General features: G+C 36.9%; 1 protein-coding gene across 4 annotated transcripts in view; it reads left to right on the forward strand.

Moving 5' to 3' along the window:
• Positions 1-312: 312 nt before the first annotated feature.
• The window catches only part of LOC113114803 (breast carcinoma-amplified sequence 3-like), a 126,992-nt gene continuing 107,204 nt past the window's right edge, over positions 313-20,100 (forward strand). For 3 of the 4 annotated variants that reach the window (XM_026281839.1, XM_026281842.1, XM_026281840.1), the window contains exons 1-6: positions 313-427; positions 618-672; positions 2,060-2,135; positions 3,020-3,126; positions 7,618-7,699; positions 10,909-10,981. In XM_026281839.1, coding sequence (XP_026137624.1) covers positions 357-427; positions 618-672; positions 2,060-2,135; positions 3,020-3,126; positions 7,618-7,699; positions 10,909-10,981 — 464 coding nt within the window. In that variant the 5' untranslated portion in view covers positions 313-356. The remainder of the gene's footprint in view (positions 428-617; positions 673-2,059; positions 2,136-3,019; positions 3,127-7,617; positions 7,700-10,908; positions 10,982-20,100) is intronic. The other variant, XM_026281841.1, reaches the window with a different exon arrangement.

Raw genomic sequence — 20,100 nt, forward strand, 5'->3', positions numbered from 1 at the left:
TTTGGTTACTAGTAAATATTGCTGGAGCTGATTGAAGTCTTTTCTTTTGTTTATCTCGCTTGTCTTAACAAGTCTGTATTATAGATCATTTACAGGATCAATACTTAATAGGAGTGGGTCTGTTGTGAAGATTTAACTGAACCAGGCATATCTATGCCTGATTTACATTCATCTGCAAGGTGGAGGATCTGTAGTTGTGCAGATATCATTTGTAGCCTATTACTTCTGTTGAATTTAGAGTAATACTGAGACCGGAATGATTAATGAGGCATCTCTGCAGTGATGTGTATGATCATAAGAAAATCATGCCTCTGTTTTCTCATGCTCTGTTCCATCAGGATCCTGAGTGGTTGGCCATGGCGTCTGACTCCCCGCGCAGACCGAGCCGCTGTGCTGGTGGGGTTGTGGTTCGAGCACAGGCTGCAACGTAAGACTATATCGGCTCATTCATTTTTAAATTAAATTATAGCTGTAAAGCCAATTCGGTGATCAGTATTGTAAATGTGAAGATTTTGATCCTAATAAACAAAAGGGTGACAAAATATTTCATTGCTGCTCAAGGTCTCTTCCTTTGTGGTTATATTATTTTCATGAGAATTATTTTTACTGTTTTGCAGAGAGCAGTCATACATGGAGAGCGTAGTTACGTTCTTGCAGGATGTAGTCCCTCAGGTAAATGTTTTTTATTTTTTATTTTTAAATTTTGCTTGGGATGTTGTGTACAAAATTGCAGATTAACTTTTTTGTTAAAACTTTCTATGAAGCCTGTATTTATAATACATTATAAGGGTATTCTTAAGGCATTATAATGAATACATAATGCATTATAAAAAACCTTATAATATGTTGTATCATCTCACAAATATTCATAAGAACAGTTTTAATATAATATTTATTTGTGGTTATAGCTTTTAAGAGTATGATGATTTATAGCACAAACATATTGCATAAATTTTTACAATGGATTATATTTCTCATAGTTATAATGTATTAAGTCTCATATCTTGCCATTTTTCTGATGCTACTTTACTTAAAGCAGTCAAAGACCACTTATAAGTAATAATAATAATAATAAAAATGTTTTCTCAAACAGCCATAAGATCAGATATCAGATCAGATGAATGTGTAATAGGACACATTTGCTATTTTTATTGTAATATCAGTTTGATTATTTTGATGGTACCCTTTAGACAGCTGTTGATAAGTAACTCTGCAACTTCATATCAGCCAGCGGTCATTGGAGTATTAGTATGTCTGCTACTGTAAATATGTGCTAACACTTTATTTTGATGGTCAACCAACAGATAAACTGACTATAAGTGTCTTTGCAAGTATTTCAACTTATTATACCATAATAGATTCTACCATTCTTGAGCATACTAATACTGTAATAAGAGTTAGTTGGCATGTAGTTGCAAAGTCGCTTATAGTCGATTGATTAAGGGGACCATCAAAATAAAATTTAACCATATAAAACAGTTTTTTTTTTTCAGTTGGGGTATTAAACATCAGTTAATTAAAATAAGTGCAACAGGAAACACTCTAAAAACACTCAACATCTAACCACTCACAAGCTGTAGTAAGATACTGTGCAGATCTTAAATAATGTCAAGATATGATACAGTCCATTATACTGTAAATGAAGTAGATTCAATATGGTGTTCATTGAGTGTTATAAATAATCATACTCTTTAAACTTAAAACCAGAAATACATAAGTATTATGATGTATTATAATTGTTTTTGATTATTCATGAGTTGATATAACACATGCGTTTTTTTCATAATGCATTATGTATTCATTATAATGCCTTAAGAATACCCTTATAATGTATTATAAATATAGGCTTCATAGAAAATGTTACCACTTTTTTTATGCGCGTTGTAATTTAAAGTCAGTGTTGGATAATGTTTAATTTTCAATGTATTTCTTTCAATTTTCAATGTAAAAATGTTGAGAGCCTTAGAAAGACTCTTTTAGACTTATAAGTGATAGATATTGAAAGCAAGAACAAGTTAGTTAGAAAATATCTAGCCTGTATTAATCTTTGAATTTTCAGGCATATACTGGGACGCCTCCTATTGATGAAAAAGAGAAGATAGTTTGGGTCCGTTTTGAAAGAACAGACATCAATGGTAAGTTTGTGCTGTATGCTCATATGAATCATTTGTTTGTTAGTCAGACTATATCATATTTGTCATGTTGCAGTTTTTTTGTTTGTTTTCGAATTAAGTTTTCTTTTTTTAATTTAAATGTACTTTTTATTCGATTATTTTTTAAAATGTAATTTATTCCTGTGATGGCAACACTGAATTTTCGGCAGCCATTACTCCAGTTTTCAGTATCGCATGATCCTTCAGAAACCATGTAATAAAACCCTATATATATATATATATATATATATATATGTGTGTATATATATGTATATATGTGTGTATATATGTGTATATATATATATATATATATATATATATATATATATATATATATACAGTATATAAGGATTCTTTGGATTCTTTGTTTGAAGAATAAAAAGTTATAAAGAACTGCATTTATTTAAAGTATTTTGTGATGTAAATATATTTACTGTCCCATGTGAGCAATTTAATGCGAAACATTGAGATGTGGTTTGGGGCTAGTTCATATTTATCTTATCAAAGTTTTTGGTTGCACCAATGTTGGATCATCCAAATGCTGACCATGATGACTGTCAGATTTTCCAGTTGTATTGGCAATTGTTTTGACAGCCATTATCTTTTTTTATTTATTTTCTTTTTTCTTTTTTAACAACTTTCTTTTTTGTCAGAACAATAACAACAGTGGCGATCAGAAAGGTGCTATATTTTGCCAACTTTTGAATCATTATTTATGTGTTCCATTGTTCTGATCATCGGCGTCTTGTTTGTTTATTGAGCTGTTTACAACATACGTCAAGCCTTTGTGAATTACATGCTTTGTGAATTATTTGTTGTACGTCTGTGTCATTTCTTACAACTTGTGTTTCTTGTCCTTTGCCCAGATGTGGCTCGCTTACCAGAGTTCCAAGAGATGCACGGCAGCGGCACTGACCCGCCTCTCTGCTTGATGATTGGATACGCTGATGGAATGCAGATTTGGAGCATATCAGTGAGTACATTTTAAATGGTCTCTCTTGTCTGCACTACACTGGCTGTTTCCGAATATGCATACTTGCTGACTATGTAGTAGGCTAAAAATAAAATGTGAAAAGAGAAGTATGTTCGAATTCACAATATTCATAAAAGAATAGGCAAAAGTTATTTGGATAAACTACTACTTCTGGTGAGATTCTGACATGCATAGCCAGTTGACGTTGTACCTATCCCATCAGGCTACTGAAGAGGAGTTGTGAATGACAGTGAAGTGATACAACCAATGCAACCAACACACGTTCATACTATATAGAACATATTTTTTAATGTTTGCAAATTACAGTACTGTATGTCATTGACAAAGCAACTGGTAATCACTCATTTTGGTGACAATGAGGTGTAGACAGCGAAGCTCAGCAGTGAAATCAATACTGTTGTACTGCCTACTACATACTTTCTAGTGTATATTGCATTTTTTGTCCTTTGATTTGGAAATGAATACAGGAAATTTACTTTTTTTTTTATTCCAGTTTTGTATTGCAAATCAATATTCAGTCAAATATGACTCACAACGACCTTAAAATTGTGTTCGATATTGCTCAGTTGCTGTGTTATGCTGTGACTCTTATTCACCACTTGGTGTCGCCATAGACAAAGGCAAGGCTGTGTCCTGGACTACAGATTTGAGTATTAAAGTTGGGTGAAAAATTATGTCAAGATGCATGTAAGGCTCTGAATCATGTCAAATGTAAAAAATAATGGTAACATGAAAGGTATGGTAAACATGGTAAACATGATCCCGCCTTCCAAGTAAAGTAGTGAAAATGTCAAATTCAATTCAAGGTCTCTCAGACTTGGCTGTCTCAGTCATATGGTATTGGAGATAAAGATATCTGTCATATTATGTGATTTGTCACCCTGACTAAGCCTTTATTTTAGAAAATGATGAAAACTCTGACAGTTATCACTTTAGGAAAGCTTTGCACTTCCTTCTGACGTGAATATGGAAGCATCATTACAGACACAACATCTCACACTTTTTGTCCAAGTGTTGAAAGCGTCACCGTGTCTGGCCATAAGTTGCCTGCAAAGAGTTTGTGACAGCTGCTGAGCCGACACCTTGTGTAATGGCGCTGAAGGGAGGAGCAGGAGTAGCACTAGCTGTAGTACCTTTCTTTATTCCTGTGCATTAGCATCTTGGTGGAGCAGAATCTTTGATGGAGTTGCTGGCTGGCAGGAGATAGCAGTTCGATTAGACCGGGAGTGGAGGGATGACATGCAGTACACTGAAAGTGTCTGTTTTGCTGTTATCATTTAAGCAGCTCAATGCACTTCATAATTTTTTACATTTAGATTATCTTTTCATCACTTGTGCACCTAAAGTAAATATCTGTAAAATTGTATCTGTATAAAATAAGCAAGAAACAACTGATTCAAGTGCATGACGCTATTAAACATAACTTTAGCAAATCTCTAAATGTTTTTCATACTGCACATGTTTTTTAGTGATTTATTTAGCTTTATTTGAATTTAGATTCATAAATTTATAATTTATTTGCCATATCATTAAAAATCGATATCTGCTTATCCATTCTGGCTTAAAATATAATATAATTATCAGAAGATATTTTGGCATGTAGATATTATTGTATTAGCCAAAAATCCACTTGGTCAATTTTGGATTAGTATTACTATTTTAATTGTTAAACTTCTATTGAATAATTATTTTCAATACTATTTAATTTGACACATTTTTAGTATGTCTCCATTACTGATACCATTTTGTTTGTTGTTTAATATTAAATGCGTTAAACCATTGGAATGTTGGATAGGATTTATTATGGTCTCTTTTTCTCGGATGAAACATTTAAAATCCCTTCACAGAAACAATAAATGATAATTGATATTTGGACTTCAGATTTAGTTGTTCTAGTGTATTTTAGGAAGGAGAGCAGAAGTTCATGTCTTCACATCACATCAAGAGCCCAGAAGGCCAGGAGACAGAGATGTCACCAGTCTCTCTTTTCTAATGCTGGGCTTTGTCCTCAGTCTGCTCTACTTTCAGATACTCTCTGCTTTCTAAGAATACGGAGAAAATACTAAGAATACTCTCTCAGCTCCAAATACTGTTAAATTGCTCCGATTCGCTGAATCCCATCACACAGAGTGGCTGGAGATTAACAAAACTCATTTCATGACCAGCATCTACACTCTATCCATGTGAATGACATTAGAAACAACAAGAGGGAAAAACAAAAAGAAGTCCTCAATTTTGCATATTGCTGTGATAAATAGTAATGTAATAGCTGAGAGGTTGGTGATGGATGTCACTACTAAAGCCGTGTAAAGCGAGGATGAGCAGTCTGGTAATGCACAATGACAGTCGCATTAACGTAAACCTCGCAATCCGCTAAATTCCATTATTCCTTTGCCCCATTTGCCAGCTGGGGGTTTTGTTTTGTGGTGGCCCGCGTGCATTACCTCTCTCTCTTGTTTTCTCCCCTTCTGTCTCTCTCACATCAAATGTACCGTGCTGTAGATGCCGTATTAATCTCCCACTTGGCAGCTACAAAGTCTGCACCAAGCGCTTTTAATAAAAACACAACTCTGATCCCGCATTCGAAAAAGCTACTAATTGTGCAAAAGAGCGATCATTCTCTGTGGGCTTATCTGCTTAAGACACATGGATTATGCCCAGTAATGTGATAAAGGACGTTTCTGTAATTTAACACGCATAGAGATGCACATTCAGGGCTTAATTCTTAAAACAAAGCTAGAATAAAAGGCCATAGGATTTGGGCGCCAATCAAGATATTTCCGCCCTTGCGGTGTGATACACCACTCCCCAGCTTTGGTTTCACCGATCTCCGGATTTCCACCAGCTTATTACAGTGTCGCTATGAGAATGATGTGATTAAGACTTTATTTGATTTAGGTCTGTATCGTTATTACAGTTCAATCAAATAGTCATTGTAGGTGCTAAATATCGGCCTGGGACGGTTAGTCACAGAAATGGTGTTTATTTGAGGAGCAGGTTTATGGAATACATGGTAGCTTTTGTTTTGTGGTTTAGTTGTTGGCTCAATCTCCTCCATCCTTCATGTGAAGTTTAGTTCTCTCAGTTTGCATTGATTTGTCCTACAGTATGAACAAATCTCTCTTTGTTTGTGCCCCATTGTTTTTTGCATCCAGCAACCACATTTTTGACCCCGGATGACACTTGAGTTGATCAGCAATTCAAATTTTTCCTACACTGGCAGAGGCAAGAAAAGACTTAATTCGGAATGGATCTGAGATTTCAAAATTTCATTTAATTGGCTGCATAGCAGATAGTCCCGCCCCAAACTCACACCATTGGTTGAGCCAGTGTCTGGAACAGTAGTTCCACAATGTTACACATTTCAGGGAAATCAACCTACTGAAGTCTTTGAATATGTTTTTTGAATATGAACCTGTGACATCATTAACCAAATCATTGTGACTGAATCATTCAGATGATGAACCAATAATTCACCTCTTTGAAAAGATCCAGTTCAAAAGAATGACTAGTTTGCGAAGTGAACATCAGTAATTTTCATCGCTACTTCTCCAAGTAGAACTATCAAAGTTTGAATAATGACTTAAATTCTGGTGTGTTCTTGACACAAAGCTATTATTTTATGGCTTTAGAAGACATGTAATATAATGTATGAGTCATATTAACCACTTTTATAAAACTTCAGAGGAGCTTTTTGTTATTTTGTAGCTTGACAGTCCCAGTGCTCGCTCATATTCATTATGTAAAAAAATACTTAACAGTTTCTTCTTTTGTGTTCCACTGAAAAAACAAAGTCATGCAGGGTTTGGAACAACATGAGGGAGAGGAAGTGATTCACCCATGATTTTCAGTTTTGGGTGAACCGTTCCATTAAGCTGGGATAGGATCATTTAACTATGGAAAAAACCCAGACTGCAGCTTTGAAAACAGTACAAGTTTAATTTAAGAGCATGTTTGTCAATGACTTTTATCCATTTTCCGTTCGGATCCGAAGGCCAGATAACATTACACAGCAGTGTCTTGATTTGGTTTGTCCACAGATGCCTGATGTTTATCTTCTAGTTGTTGGGTGACTCATTATTAAACCACATCACAGCCGCTGCAGACCAAACAGAGCATTGTGTGATTCACAGTCAAGCACTTTTATGTTAATGTTCCAGAAGGGATGCCGCAGTATTTAGGACATTCGTCATGGTTGTTTCTCAGTTGGACACTCTGTGTCAACACTTTCAAAAGGAATGTGTTAGCTGATGTACAAATAAAAGATAAAATGCTGGAGCCCTGTCAACTCTGCACTGTAATTATATGGTTGGCATTTTGTCTCAGGGCTGATAACCTTTGTGATGTGGCTCTGGTACAAACCCATATGCACCTCCACAGTTCATTCTCACACCCACAGTACTCTTTGCTGTCTGTAACATCACTGTCCGGTGTGTTTGAAACATGTCTGTTTGTTTGGTCTCTCTGCAGCTGAACGGTGAAGCACAGGAGCTGTTCTCGGTGAGGCATGGACCTGTGCGAACTGCTAGGATCCTGCCTGCTCCTCATATCAGTGAGTCTCATACACCCCAAAAGCCTGGGGTTCGCTCATCCTGCTTTTAATATATATTGGCCCCAAAAAAAGGTTTTTGAAATCTAACAAAGAATTGTAATACTGCATAGGCTTAGTAATATGCAAACCTTGGCATACATTACCATATTTTATAAAATTTTTTTATCATTTATTAACGAAGGATGCATTACATTGATCAAAAGTAACCAAAAAGACTTGTTTCAAATAAATGCTGTTCTGTTTAACTTCTTAAATCAGCAACAAATCCTAAAAAAGGGATACGTTTTTTTTTTCCAATTCTTGATTTATTTTTTTGAATTTTTTAAAAACAGCATTTTCAAAATTGATAATAAGAAATGTTTCTTCAGTAATAAATCTGAATATTACAGTGATTTCTGGATGATCATGTGAATTCAAAATTCATCTTTGCCATCACAGGATGAGAATAAATTACATTTATTACATTAATTTACATCATAATTTTACAAAAAACTACACTTTAAAGTTTACATTGCAATATTTCAGATAAAATAAATGCAGCATTAAGTAACATAAGAAACCTCTTTGAAACACACACACACACACACAACCTAAACTTACTGAAGAGCAATTTTTTTTTTGTTTGGCATCCTAAGAAGGCACAAATATTTGATTGCATTTAATTTTTTTGTATTTAGCATTGTCATCCCCATCTGCTTTCTAGAATAGACTTAAGTTCCATCTTAGGCTTATAACCCCTGCTATAAGTCTTTTCATTACTGCAAGTAAAACTGCTGCTCTGAAATATTATTACAAATTCTACATTCCAGTGGCATCTTAATTTTCAGCTTGTCAAGAACAAGCGTCCACCTCCAAAATGAAATATATGTTGACAGAGCGTGATCTCCCACTAAGCTTAAATTTATTTCACATGTCATATGTTACATAAACAGCTCGTTATTTTACATGTCATGTTTGCCACTATTATTTGCCTAGAAATTTGCAGAAAGTAAAGTCAGTTTTCGGCAGTTACATGCTTTTTCGAATCAACCTAGACTGAGATGTGGCTATTTATACAGTTCCATGTCTCTCTTCCTTACTGGCTTTTCCATATATCATGTTTAAATTAAAGACTACCTTCTGTTTCTTAATAGCGCTGAGAGCTCGCCAGAGCCCCGCTGTTTTCCCTTCATAATATTAAAATCAGTCCTTCACAATTATGTTGGCATGCTGTCAGCTGGCTGCCTGGACTTTTACCGCTGCTCTGGCAGAGAGGGACTGCAGACTTCTGAGATTTTCCTTCTCTTTCATCACGGCTCGCTCCTTGGCCATCGCATGCCTGCACTCATTCCATTTGTTAAAGGACGAAAATGAATAGTCTGACAAAAAATGCACGCTACATATTACCAAACCTAAATACATGCAACCTGATTAGGGATGCTTAAATATTAATGTTATGCCAAACTGTCCCTGTTTGATGATTTTAGCACACTTTCTGTTATGACTAAAACAGGATATTATCTGTTAAGATATTATGTAGTCAGATTTTTTTATCTAGCTAAATAAGTGGCATGGTCATATTCGAATGTAAAAACAAAAGGAATAGGAAATGCACTGAGTCGTGTTGTAGTGTGACATTTATGCACAGAATTTGTGTTCTGTCCTTTCGACAGATTTAAACAATGCACAATAAAGGCATTGAACGGCGGCTGGATTCGGATGAAAGAGAATTGTCATAATAAGAAGCAGCAGACGGCCGACACATGAGGAGAACGCTTCTCCGCTAAATCCAATGAATTGTTAAAGTGGGGAAACTGATTGGGATCTGTTTGGCGCAAACAGTGTCATACTGTAGTGGGATTTAAAAAGAGTAATTGTTTTAGCTGGGTGAGCGGATTTGGAAAGTCCTGAAAATAGGTGTCAATTTTAATAATGCAAGGTCTTTCCCAGAATAAAGGAGGAAGTTCCGCTTTCCCTAAAGAGGCAAACTGACTTTTTTCCCTGCATCCGTTCTGTTTTTGTTTCTGCAGAGATTCATTTCCAGGTGACTGCTACGGATGCTCATATCCACAGCTGACCAAAACTCTGCGATCGCTTCCTCTCTGTTTAGATTTATCCCACTGCTGAAAGCACACCCGTAAATGGCTGTCCTGTGAATGTATTATTTACTGAAATGCAGGAAATTTGTTATGTCTTCCAGAAAACAATTCTCTCAATATTTTACAGCATAGATTGAATACAGGCAGTGGAAAATACAAACTAAAATCACGTGTTTTAAAGTCCAGCCATTTTTGAGACACACAGCTCAGGATGGAGAGAAGCACGGGGTGGTTTTCTGCCCCTTAATTGTTCTTTCAAATAGAACGCAGCTGTTATCTTTAAGAGGCCCGTCGTATTTGCATTATGATTGGATATCGTGACCAGTCGCAATGTCTGATGACAGAGAAGTGAAGACGGAGATGAGGCCCTTTAAACTGTTAAGGTTTGAGAATGACACATTTGCACTCGCACGCCACGCCACAGGGACTGTACGTTCCTGGAGCTGATTAGTGTCATGGCATGGCTGCCCAAATTACAGCTCCACAAAGCCTAACATCTTCTTCTTCTATCTGGACATGAATGGAAGTTTTCCCCCTTCTCTTTTAAATCAAGAGAATTAGATAAATATGGGATCTGTAAACTCACTGCGACATGTTTTCTCCACCCCAAATATGCCTACCGGCCTTTTGCCATTCTGTAATTCCTCCGAAGCCCTGAAATTAAAGCCAGTCAGACAGAAGACTCCTCCTAAAGCTTTGAAGGCTTTCTCCATTAGAGTAGAAGGAGAAATGGTTTGTATTCAACACATTGCACTGAGTGGCATTTCTGTTCTCTGTCTCCATTTAATGTCTTGCATGCTGGTATTTTAATTTCATTTGATCCTCATAAGTCTCTGAGGAACAGGGCATTATTCTCTTCTAAGTGAGGGTGTGTGAATGTCAAAGCTGACAGGGAAGTGTTTTTTTTTTTTTTTTTTTTTTGATGATGTTTTCAAGGCATCATTTTGATTACAGATCTCTTGTAATGCAATCAACACACTTCCTGCTGTGGTAGCTGTTTTTTAAGCTCAAGTTCGGTGGGTGGGTGGCTTTGGCAGAGAGACAACAGGCCTCATGTGCAGGTGGCTAATGAATGTCCCTCTTTATGTGGGTCAGTGGTTAATGTTCCCCTTTCTGTCCCTCTGGCTGCAGGTTCCCTCAACACTGACAGCTTCGCTGAGAAACGCCCCCTCCTCGGCGTGTGCAAGAGCACGGGCTCTTCGGGGTGAGTGCACAACAACAGCGTCACTACCACTGTCAGCTCGCATAGTGTCTCGCATGGTGCCGGAGCGTTCATATTCACAGGTCACGTCTGGTGGTTTTTCAGCTACACACAAGCACAGTTTCAGCACAAGCCGAGGCTGATGACAAAATAATATAATGAGTTTATAAAAATCAGATGCATTTATTGTATAATTCTAAATTGCTTAATGTTCCATTGGTTTAGTTATCTATCTATCTGTCTGTCTCTCTGTCCACACACTAATATTTTTTAATTTTTTTGGAAGAAATATAACAATCATTAAATTCACCAATATGTTAATACAGTAATTTATTATGTTATAGAATGTTTAAATAATAATAACAACAAAAACTATACAATAATACTGTACACTATTACTTTTTTAATCTCTTTTTGATCAAGTAAATGCAGCTGTGGTGAACATTTGAAAGCTTAGTGGATGTACACACACACACACACACACACACACACACACACACACACACACACACACACACATATATATATATATATATATATATATGCATATATGTGTGTGTGTGTGTGTGTAGATACAGACAGACACACACACACACACACACACACACACACACACACACACACACACATATATACATACATACATACATATACACACACAAACATGTGTGTGTGTGTATACAAACACACACACACACACACACACACCCACACGCACAAGAACCTATTCATTGCCATTCAAGTTAAATTACTGAACATACAGAGGAGCTTGAGAAAAATGCTAATTTTAGAAGAAAATTTCAGATGCCACTTCAGAGGCTTTTGTATCTGAGCTCTTCATATATATATATATATATATATATATATATATATATATATATATATATATATATATTGCTATATGTTCACAACCTACACCTTCACAATAACCGCTTTTGCATTTAGCTGTTATTGTGAAGGTGTAGGTTGTGAAATAATTTTTGCAAAGTGTAGACTTTTGGTCAGCTGTGTATTTTTATTTTTGATTTGAGAAAGGCCAGTTGAGGTTGAATGCAGGTCAGAGGCATTTAAGATCTTAGCATTTTCCCCCAAGTGTAGTTTTATGGATATAATAGGCTTGTATCCATCTCCTGGCGTGCACAACACGAGTGGAGACATGTAAAACTCTTCATGAGGTAAAACCCATGTGCTAATGGAATGTTCCGTCGTTGTCCGGTTTATAGCGTTTTCCCATTTTAACGTGCGGTGGAGTCCAAGCCACATCCCTCAGTGTTTGCAGTGTTAGATATTATGAGGTACATATCCTAAGTACGTTTGAAAACCTGTAATTTGTTATACATAATAACCTGCATCAAAGATCTGATGGGGACAGGGAGTGGTCTGGAGAGAGACGGCCAAACCCTGCTGACTGACTGACTGACCCGGTCGGCTCCAGAAGGCCAGACCTGCAACCTTGGACCCCTGACAGAGTCGAACTGCAATCTATGAGAAATATGCCCCCTTAGGGAGTGAGAGGGAGCAGGGCGCATCAGTTATTGGCTCCTCTCCTCCCCTCGGCTACGTCTGCCACTTCTTAAAACGAGCTCCTCTGCTGCTGCTGCTGCTGCAAATCTTAACTCAATATTTCCTCCCGAGGAAATAGAATAAGGAAGTCTGTCTTCAGCACACTTTGATGAAGACCACCATCCCAGCCGTTCCAAGACTAGAGCTTTGCTGTGCCAGTGCTTATGCAGCCAAACGCGCCGTGTCTGCCCCGACATGGAGACAGACTCTTGACGGTTTGGCTTTGTACTCCTGCAACGGTTGGTCTAATGCTGAAAACATGCCTCGTGTTGAAAACCATAACCCTCTCCCTCTGGGTGAATGGTGTTGCTGCTGCTACGTTCCACTAGAAGTGTTTGGTAAATAGCCTAGCTCTGTATTTTTATGCTACGCTGTGCTCTGTTCTTTCCCCTTTACTAAAATAGTTCATAAACTTACCAAAGTTCTCACACGATTTTTAGTATATAATCTTTTTGAAATAACAGCTTTTGTCAACCACCAGTGTGGAAGCTGTCTTGACACTCAAATGGAAAACAGATTGCAGTCTTGGCCGATACAGCACTGCTGGTTTAGAAGTTGGTTCACTCAGCTTTAGGCTTAGATTACAAGATTTGCAAATTAAAGGAAAAGCAGAAAGAGGAAAAAGCATGTGTGCTAAAGCCTTCGTTGCAGAACTCCAGCCAGACACATTCAACATCATTTTATCAATGGAGGGGATTATGTCTTAAATCTAAATAATGTATGGATCTGGTGAATTTCCTGACAGCAAAGTACACATGCCGCCCTTGGTGCCATGCTACATACCCGGTAGGGTTTGCAAATTAGCAAGGAATGTATGCGCTATTCAATCCACCGTTGGCCCCAGTTGTATCTGGAAAGGATTTTATTTTTTCCACCATACCATTGTTATTCTTTCTTTCTTTATTTTATTTTTTTAATTAGTGCTACAGGTATTACAGTTACCAGGTTGAACCTGTGTTCTCTCATACAACTTAGTGTCAAGTGAAATTTATAAAAAAGAAAAAGAAAGAAAGTGTATATATGCTGGCATATGGATGGAATGTAGCATTTGGTTCTCATTTTTAATTCATAAATCTAAGATCTAACAACATTAAAACCAAAAGTGAAATAATTAAAAAGGTAAATAAATAAAACACACACACACACACACACGCAGACACACGGATATATATATATATATATATATATATATATATATATATATATATATATATATATATATATATATATATATATATATATATATATATATATATATATATACACACACAAATAAATAAATACAAATGAAAACTGGGTAACAAAATAATAATAATAAAAAAACAAACAAAAAACAGGAAATTTGATATAAACTAAGAAAGCTAAAATGAAGCTAAGAAATAAAAGTGAGTCATTAAGCTGGTTTTAAAAGCATGCCATTTAACCGTTTGTGGCTTCTGTAGTAAGTATGTTTGGAAGGGGTAAAAGTTCACCCCACAAGAGGCCTGCTTTTGTTCTCTGGATTGTGGAGAAATTAAGTTGTTGGGCAGGCAGAAAACAGTGCCCTCTCTTCCTTCCCCTCAAATTTCCAGATTTCCATGGAGAGGATGTGGATGATTTTTTTCTTGTTTCTCTCTCTCTCTCTCTCTCTCTCTCTCTCTCTCTCTCTCTCTCTCTCTCTCTCTCTCTCTCTCTCTTTTGCAATCCTCTAATGCAATCCTCTGTCATTGTGGAGATTACAGTTGGACTGCTGTCAGGGACTACAGCACGTGGAGCTTCAGAAGAAGGTCCAGTCCTCACAGGCTCTGGCTCTGGGACGGTGGCAAAGATCCAGTGACTCTCCCACTGTTTGACTCTGAAGAGCAGAGCCTCATCCCACTGTCCGCCCAGTGTTATCAATGAGATCTGTTTTTACTTTTTTTCTTCAACCATTGCCCTGATTGTCCTTACCCGAAGCTGTATGCAAAGTCCTGCTAGCACCCGCTGCCTGCTTATTAATTACACAATAGCTGGGAGGAGCGGAACCCTGTTTGGTCCAGTGACTATTTTTAAAATGACTTAGCTAAAGCCTACTGTGCTATTAAGCTGTGCTTTTCATTGCATTTTTATTGAGATGTGAGAAATCCCTCTTAAGTGTATTAAATTGATAAATCTCTGTGCATTTGTATTAGACATCGGATTATGGGAGGATTGGGAAGTGATGCTTTTAGAGCCCATGAGCTTGTTACTCTCTTGCCATCACACCCGGAACTGTGAGATCTCTTGGCTCAGATGGTGTGATCATGCAGAGATCAGTGGAGGTGAATAGGAGATAAACGAAGTACACTTAAAGGGATAGTTCACCCCAAAATTCAAACTGACGCCGTTTCATCTTATAAAATAGATGATTTATAGTTGCTAATATTAAAGGAATAGTTTGCCCAAAAATTAAAAAATTGCTCACCCTCAAGCCATCCAAGATGTAAATTGATTTATTTGTTCATTATAACAGATTTAGAGAAATTTAGTATTGCAGCACTTGCTCTAATGTAGATCCTCTGCAGTGAATGGGTGCCGTCAGAATGAGGGTCCAAACAGCTGATAAGAACATCACAAATATCCACAAGTAATCCCCACGACTCTAATCCATTAATTAACATGTTGTAAGGTGAATAGCTGCATGATTGTGAGAAACACATTTAAGGTGTTTTAACTTTAAACCATCACTTCTGGCCAAAACAAAAAAAACTGTCCATAATCAATAATAACGCTTCCTCCAGTGAAAAAGTCCATCCCATGTTGTCATCTCGCAAAACAATCCATATATATATTTGTTTCTATCTATTTTGGACCGTTTTCACTTGTAAACAGTGCTTTATCTGTGTAAATTTCTGTCCTGATTCAAACAAGATGACTTTTTCACCTGAGAAAGCAGTGTGGAAAGAGGACTCATTGTAGCTGGAGGTTTGAAAAGTTTAAAATGCTTATAGATTTGTTTAATACCAACATTCAACTTTTTCTTCACAAGAAATGGGCTGGACCTTTGTTGAGGTTTATTGTGAATTTTTATTTTATTTTATTTTTTATCAACTGTTTGGACTCTTATTCTGACGGCACCCATTAACTCCAGATAATTTATTGGTGAGCAAGTGATTTGATGCTAAATTTATCCAAAAGAAATCTAATAAAGAAACAAACTAATCTACATCATGGATGGCCTGAGGGTGAGTAAATGTTTAGCAAATTTTCATTTTGGGAGAATTGTTCTTAAAGTGGCTAAAATGAATTGTTTAGCTCTTTTGGAGTTTGTGTGTGTGTACACTACTCTCCCAGAGTGCTGATATAGAGTAATATTTCATCTCTCATGCTACTGGCTCAATTGCCTATTATTTTGGCCCACACACAAGATATAAAGATCCGTTTGTCTCTTTCCTCTGCCGTTACATTTGATGCATGAGTCTTGCTTTAAAACCAGTGTTTGCTTTTGGGTTCTTATGTGGACGTTAAAAAAGATTAGATGAAATAAAACCTCTTTATGCTCATGAATCATCCGAGATGTCTAATTCTGTATTTGGAAGCTCAGGGAGTAAAAAGCAATGTTAAAAGTTTATCACTCCACCTCACACACATTCTCTTTTTCCTTTGACGTTTGCATTATTTTACCATATCTATCTTTTGCTTTCAAAAGATAGATACTGCTTTTCAGTGTAAGTTGAGGTAAGCGTTATGATCCGCTGATAGGTCTGACAGACACAATCCTCACTCTTACAGTCATGTTAAAGATGAATGCATTTCCTTCCTGTGATGGATCCTCCACACTTCAAGTTATTTGGAAAGTTCATGCCAGGTGCATCTGTGGGTCTCAGATCATCCCTGTGTGCTTTTTCATGCTGACTGGATGACCACATAATTCAAGCTCTCTGAGGATGGGAATCTCATGGCTTTGAAGTTTTTCCTGTTTTTCAAGGGCACTTGTCTCAGATCGGTTTTCCATGAGCATACGTCTCCTTATCTTTCCGATTAATTGCAGAGGAGGTGCACAGGCGTGTAACATCATCCTTTTTATGATTGTGCAAATTTAGGAGTAATGTGCCTATTACCTTTATTAAGTTAAAAATAAATCTTTTTTTTATGTATAGGTTGCTAGTAACCTCTTTAATTGGACTTTTCCCAAGTGCTTTATTTTAACCCTCTAATTCTTTTATGTTTTTTTTAAAGGGGTCATATGATGCTATTTACATTTTTCCTTTCTCTTTGGAGTGTTAAAAGCTCTTGGTGCATAATGAAGATCTGTAAAGTTGCAAAGACTAAAGTCTCAAACCCAAAGAGATATTCTTTATCAATCAATCAATCAATCACCTTTATTTATATAGTGCTTTAAACAAAATACATTGCGTCAAAGCACTAAACAACATTCATTTGAAAAAACAGTGTCTCAATAATGCAAAATGATAGTTAAAGGCAGTTCATCATTGAATTCAGTTATGTCATCTCTGTTCAGTTTAAATAGTGTCTGTGCATTTATTTGCAATCAAGTCAATGATATCGCTGTAGATGAAGTGACCCCAACTAAGCAAGCCAGAGGCGACAGCGGCAAGGAACCGAAACTCCATTATCAAAGTTAAGACTCTGCCACGCCCCCTAAAATGTCTAATTCAAACACGCCCCCACATATCTACATCACTATGTGGAAATATTTGCGTAATGACGCACAAATGTTCACGCAAAGAAAGAAGCCGTGGTCTCAATAACCGCAGTTAGTGTTGCATCAGCCATGTCAGAGATGCTGTATCTAAAGGATTACATGCACATTTTTTGGTTAAATCGGACTGAATTCATTATGATTGATGAATCTGATTGTAGTGTTTACATACTAGCTAAATAAAGTGATCGGGTTGATGTGCGTGCTTATATGTCACAAGCTACAAATCGGAATAGATTTTTTGACGTGCACACTGCTCAAATAGTAAAAGTGAAAGTGACATAAGTAATACAGAGTTTCTCACTGTCTGCACATTATTAGTTTGATGGATTACGGGTTTGGACTGATGGTTAAACTACGGACATTATTAACTGTCTTTACATTTATTTTGAAAAATGAAGTTCATGATTATGGAAAGGGGCGTTACATTTCCAACGAGTGCTTGTGGTGTTTGGCCAACCACAATGCACTGTGTCAGTTGGCCAATCAGAGCAGACTGGGCTTGTGTGAAGGAGGGATTTTGTAGAAAACAATGCGTTTGAGAGAGGCGGGGCAAAGAGGACCTACAATTATGTACAGTATTTGAAAAAGAATGTGTTTTTTGAACACCAAATATATAAAATAGTCTTTAAAAATGTATCATATGTCTCATATGTTTTTAATATGCTAGTGTATTTGTGTAATTATTTCTTTTAATTTAGTTGAATAGCACTTTGGGTCAACCTCTGTTAATTTTAAATGTTTAATAACAGCAAAAAGGTACAAAGATGTGTTTTTTTTTTTTTTTTTTTTTTTTTAATTAAATGCTGTAAACACCAGTTCAAGAGCACCAGTGCCCCTGCAACAGGCTCCTCATTTCAATGTGTTTCCAATATGCATGCGAATCTGTGGAGAGCCCAGTGAAAAGGGAGGAAATGTATTTCTGGCAGTGCTGCAGACATGAAGCTGCGGTTGAACTTTTTACCCTAATTACTTTCCCGCTAATGCCCACGGCATGCTGGAATCAAAGGGCCCCCTCAGGCCCCAAGAAGCCTGTGATGTGGCCAGCGTTTGTTGTGTGTTGAAGCTCGGCTTGAGAAAGACAGGGGCAGAAAGCGAGAGAGAGGGCGCAAAATTGTGACAGATTTTTTTTTTTCTTCTCAAATGTCTCAGTTACCACCCACCTCACTTGTTGCCTACAAAAATAGAGTAATTGTTTTCATCTGTGTTTTTACATTGCCGTACTTGGAAATAGCTGTTATAAATCAATACGAGGCTGGCTCGAGGGACTTATCACGGTCCAGAGATCAGAGCTGCGATTTGTCTGTTTCTTCATTTTCCTCAAACACCTTTTGAAAAGGAATATCTCGCACTTCAAGCATCTGTTTTCCATGTTTCTCGAACGATAACAAAAAGCCTAAGAGGATAATAAAAGTGCTTCATATCTGGCCTTATCTCAGAAGAAACAATAGGCTGGGTGGGTTTATCGCAGTTTTAGGCGATTCAACTTTTGAACAGACTTAAACATTGTCCACTTTTAACAGTTAAGCCCATGTTTTGTGGTGTGTTTCTCAGAAGGTCGGCTGGTATTTTGGGGTAAGGCAGTATTTGTTTTGCATTTCCAGAGCATGTAATTGTTTGTTCGTATTCGGAAAGCTTGTAAAGTAGCTGAAGCCAAAATACGATGATGTCGCCTTGTAAATGGATTTACTCGCTAGCACTGCTCTATGTTTCCAGACTTCCTATTTTATATTCCTTTCCCCTTGTCAGTTTCCGTTCAGGTTAGTGAAATGATTAAAACCTTACAATCCAAAAGCACCAAAATGGTAATCTTAAAGGGTTCAGAGTCATGCTGAAATAGAGACATCAAAACGTTTACGAGATTATAAAAGTGATGAGTTGGCCAGCTCGTCACATAGTGGCATAATGTGCGTAATTACCATTGTAAACATGTGATGCTAAAATTAAGCCAAACCTTAACTGTAAAAATGTTTAATGTTCCACTCGTGAGTGACTTTTCCCATTTGGTTACCAGGAAGGAGGCTAAGAGCAGAAAAAGGCCTTCTTTTATTGTCTTACCATGCTGAGGGGAGATGGATTTTGCAGGTGTGCGTCTTGGAAGTTTTGTGAGATTGAACCCAGCTATTAGATGCGCCATTGAGATTGTGGATATTCACATTTGAAGCATTGTGAAGTTATGTCACGGCGAATAAAGAAAGCTAAATTTACTTGACATGAACTTGTGAGTTCAGTTCACCACCGCTTCCAGTTTGTAAAATAACAGACATATTTTTAAAGAAAATATAGACATAATATATATTAGTTAGTGACAAGAAAGAGTGGGGTATTTGAACAAGAGAGCCTGATTTCTCAGGCAAACAGGAAAAAATTATTCTCTGCTCTTAAAATTATGGTAACACAATAAATCGTATGACCTTATGTTAATCAGATTTAGTATAAGTATTAACTTGACCTTTGCTAAAGAAATGGCCGTGAGGAACGTGACATATATAAAGTCGGATGACTGAAGCCATAGGACAGGTCATAATATCTGTGCTCAATATCACCTAAAAGTGTGCTACACTGAAATGCTGATATGATTTTATAACGATAATTGAAATTTACTGACGCTTTCAAATGGAAGTCTCGATTCTCGGTGAGAGGAAATTGTATTATGTTGAGCGTGCACTGCGTCCATTAGTAACGGGCCATTAGTTACAATGCAAAAAGGCAAACAATTGAAGTGGCCAATTTGATGATTCTTTTTTCAATGCTATCATTGTCCCATTAATCAATCTCGGAGCATATCATTTGTGTCACATTGGCTCTAAAACGCTTTAAATTGGATTCATCTGACCCAGATTATATTGAAATCAATGAATAGTGGCTCTAAGACAAGTTTAGGAAGTTAAATGCCCCT

This window comes from Carassius auratus, chromosome 15 (assembly GCF_003368295.1).
Source record: "Carassius auratus strain Wakin chromosome 15, ASM336829v1, whole genome shotgun sequence".
NCBI lineage: Eukaryota > Metazoa > Chordata > Actinopteri > Cypriniformes > Cyprinidae > Carassius > Carassius auratus.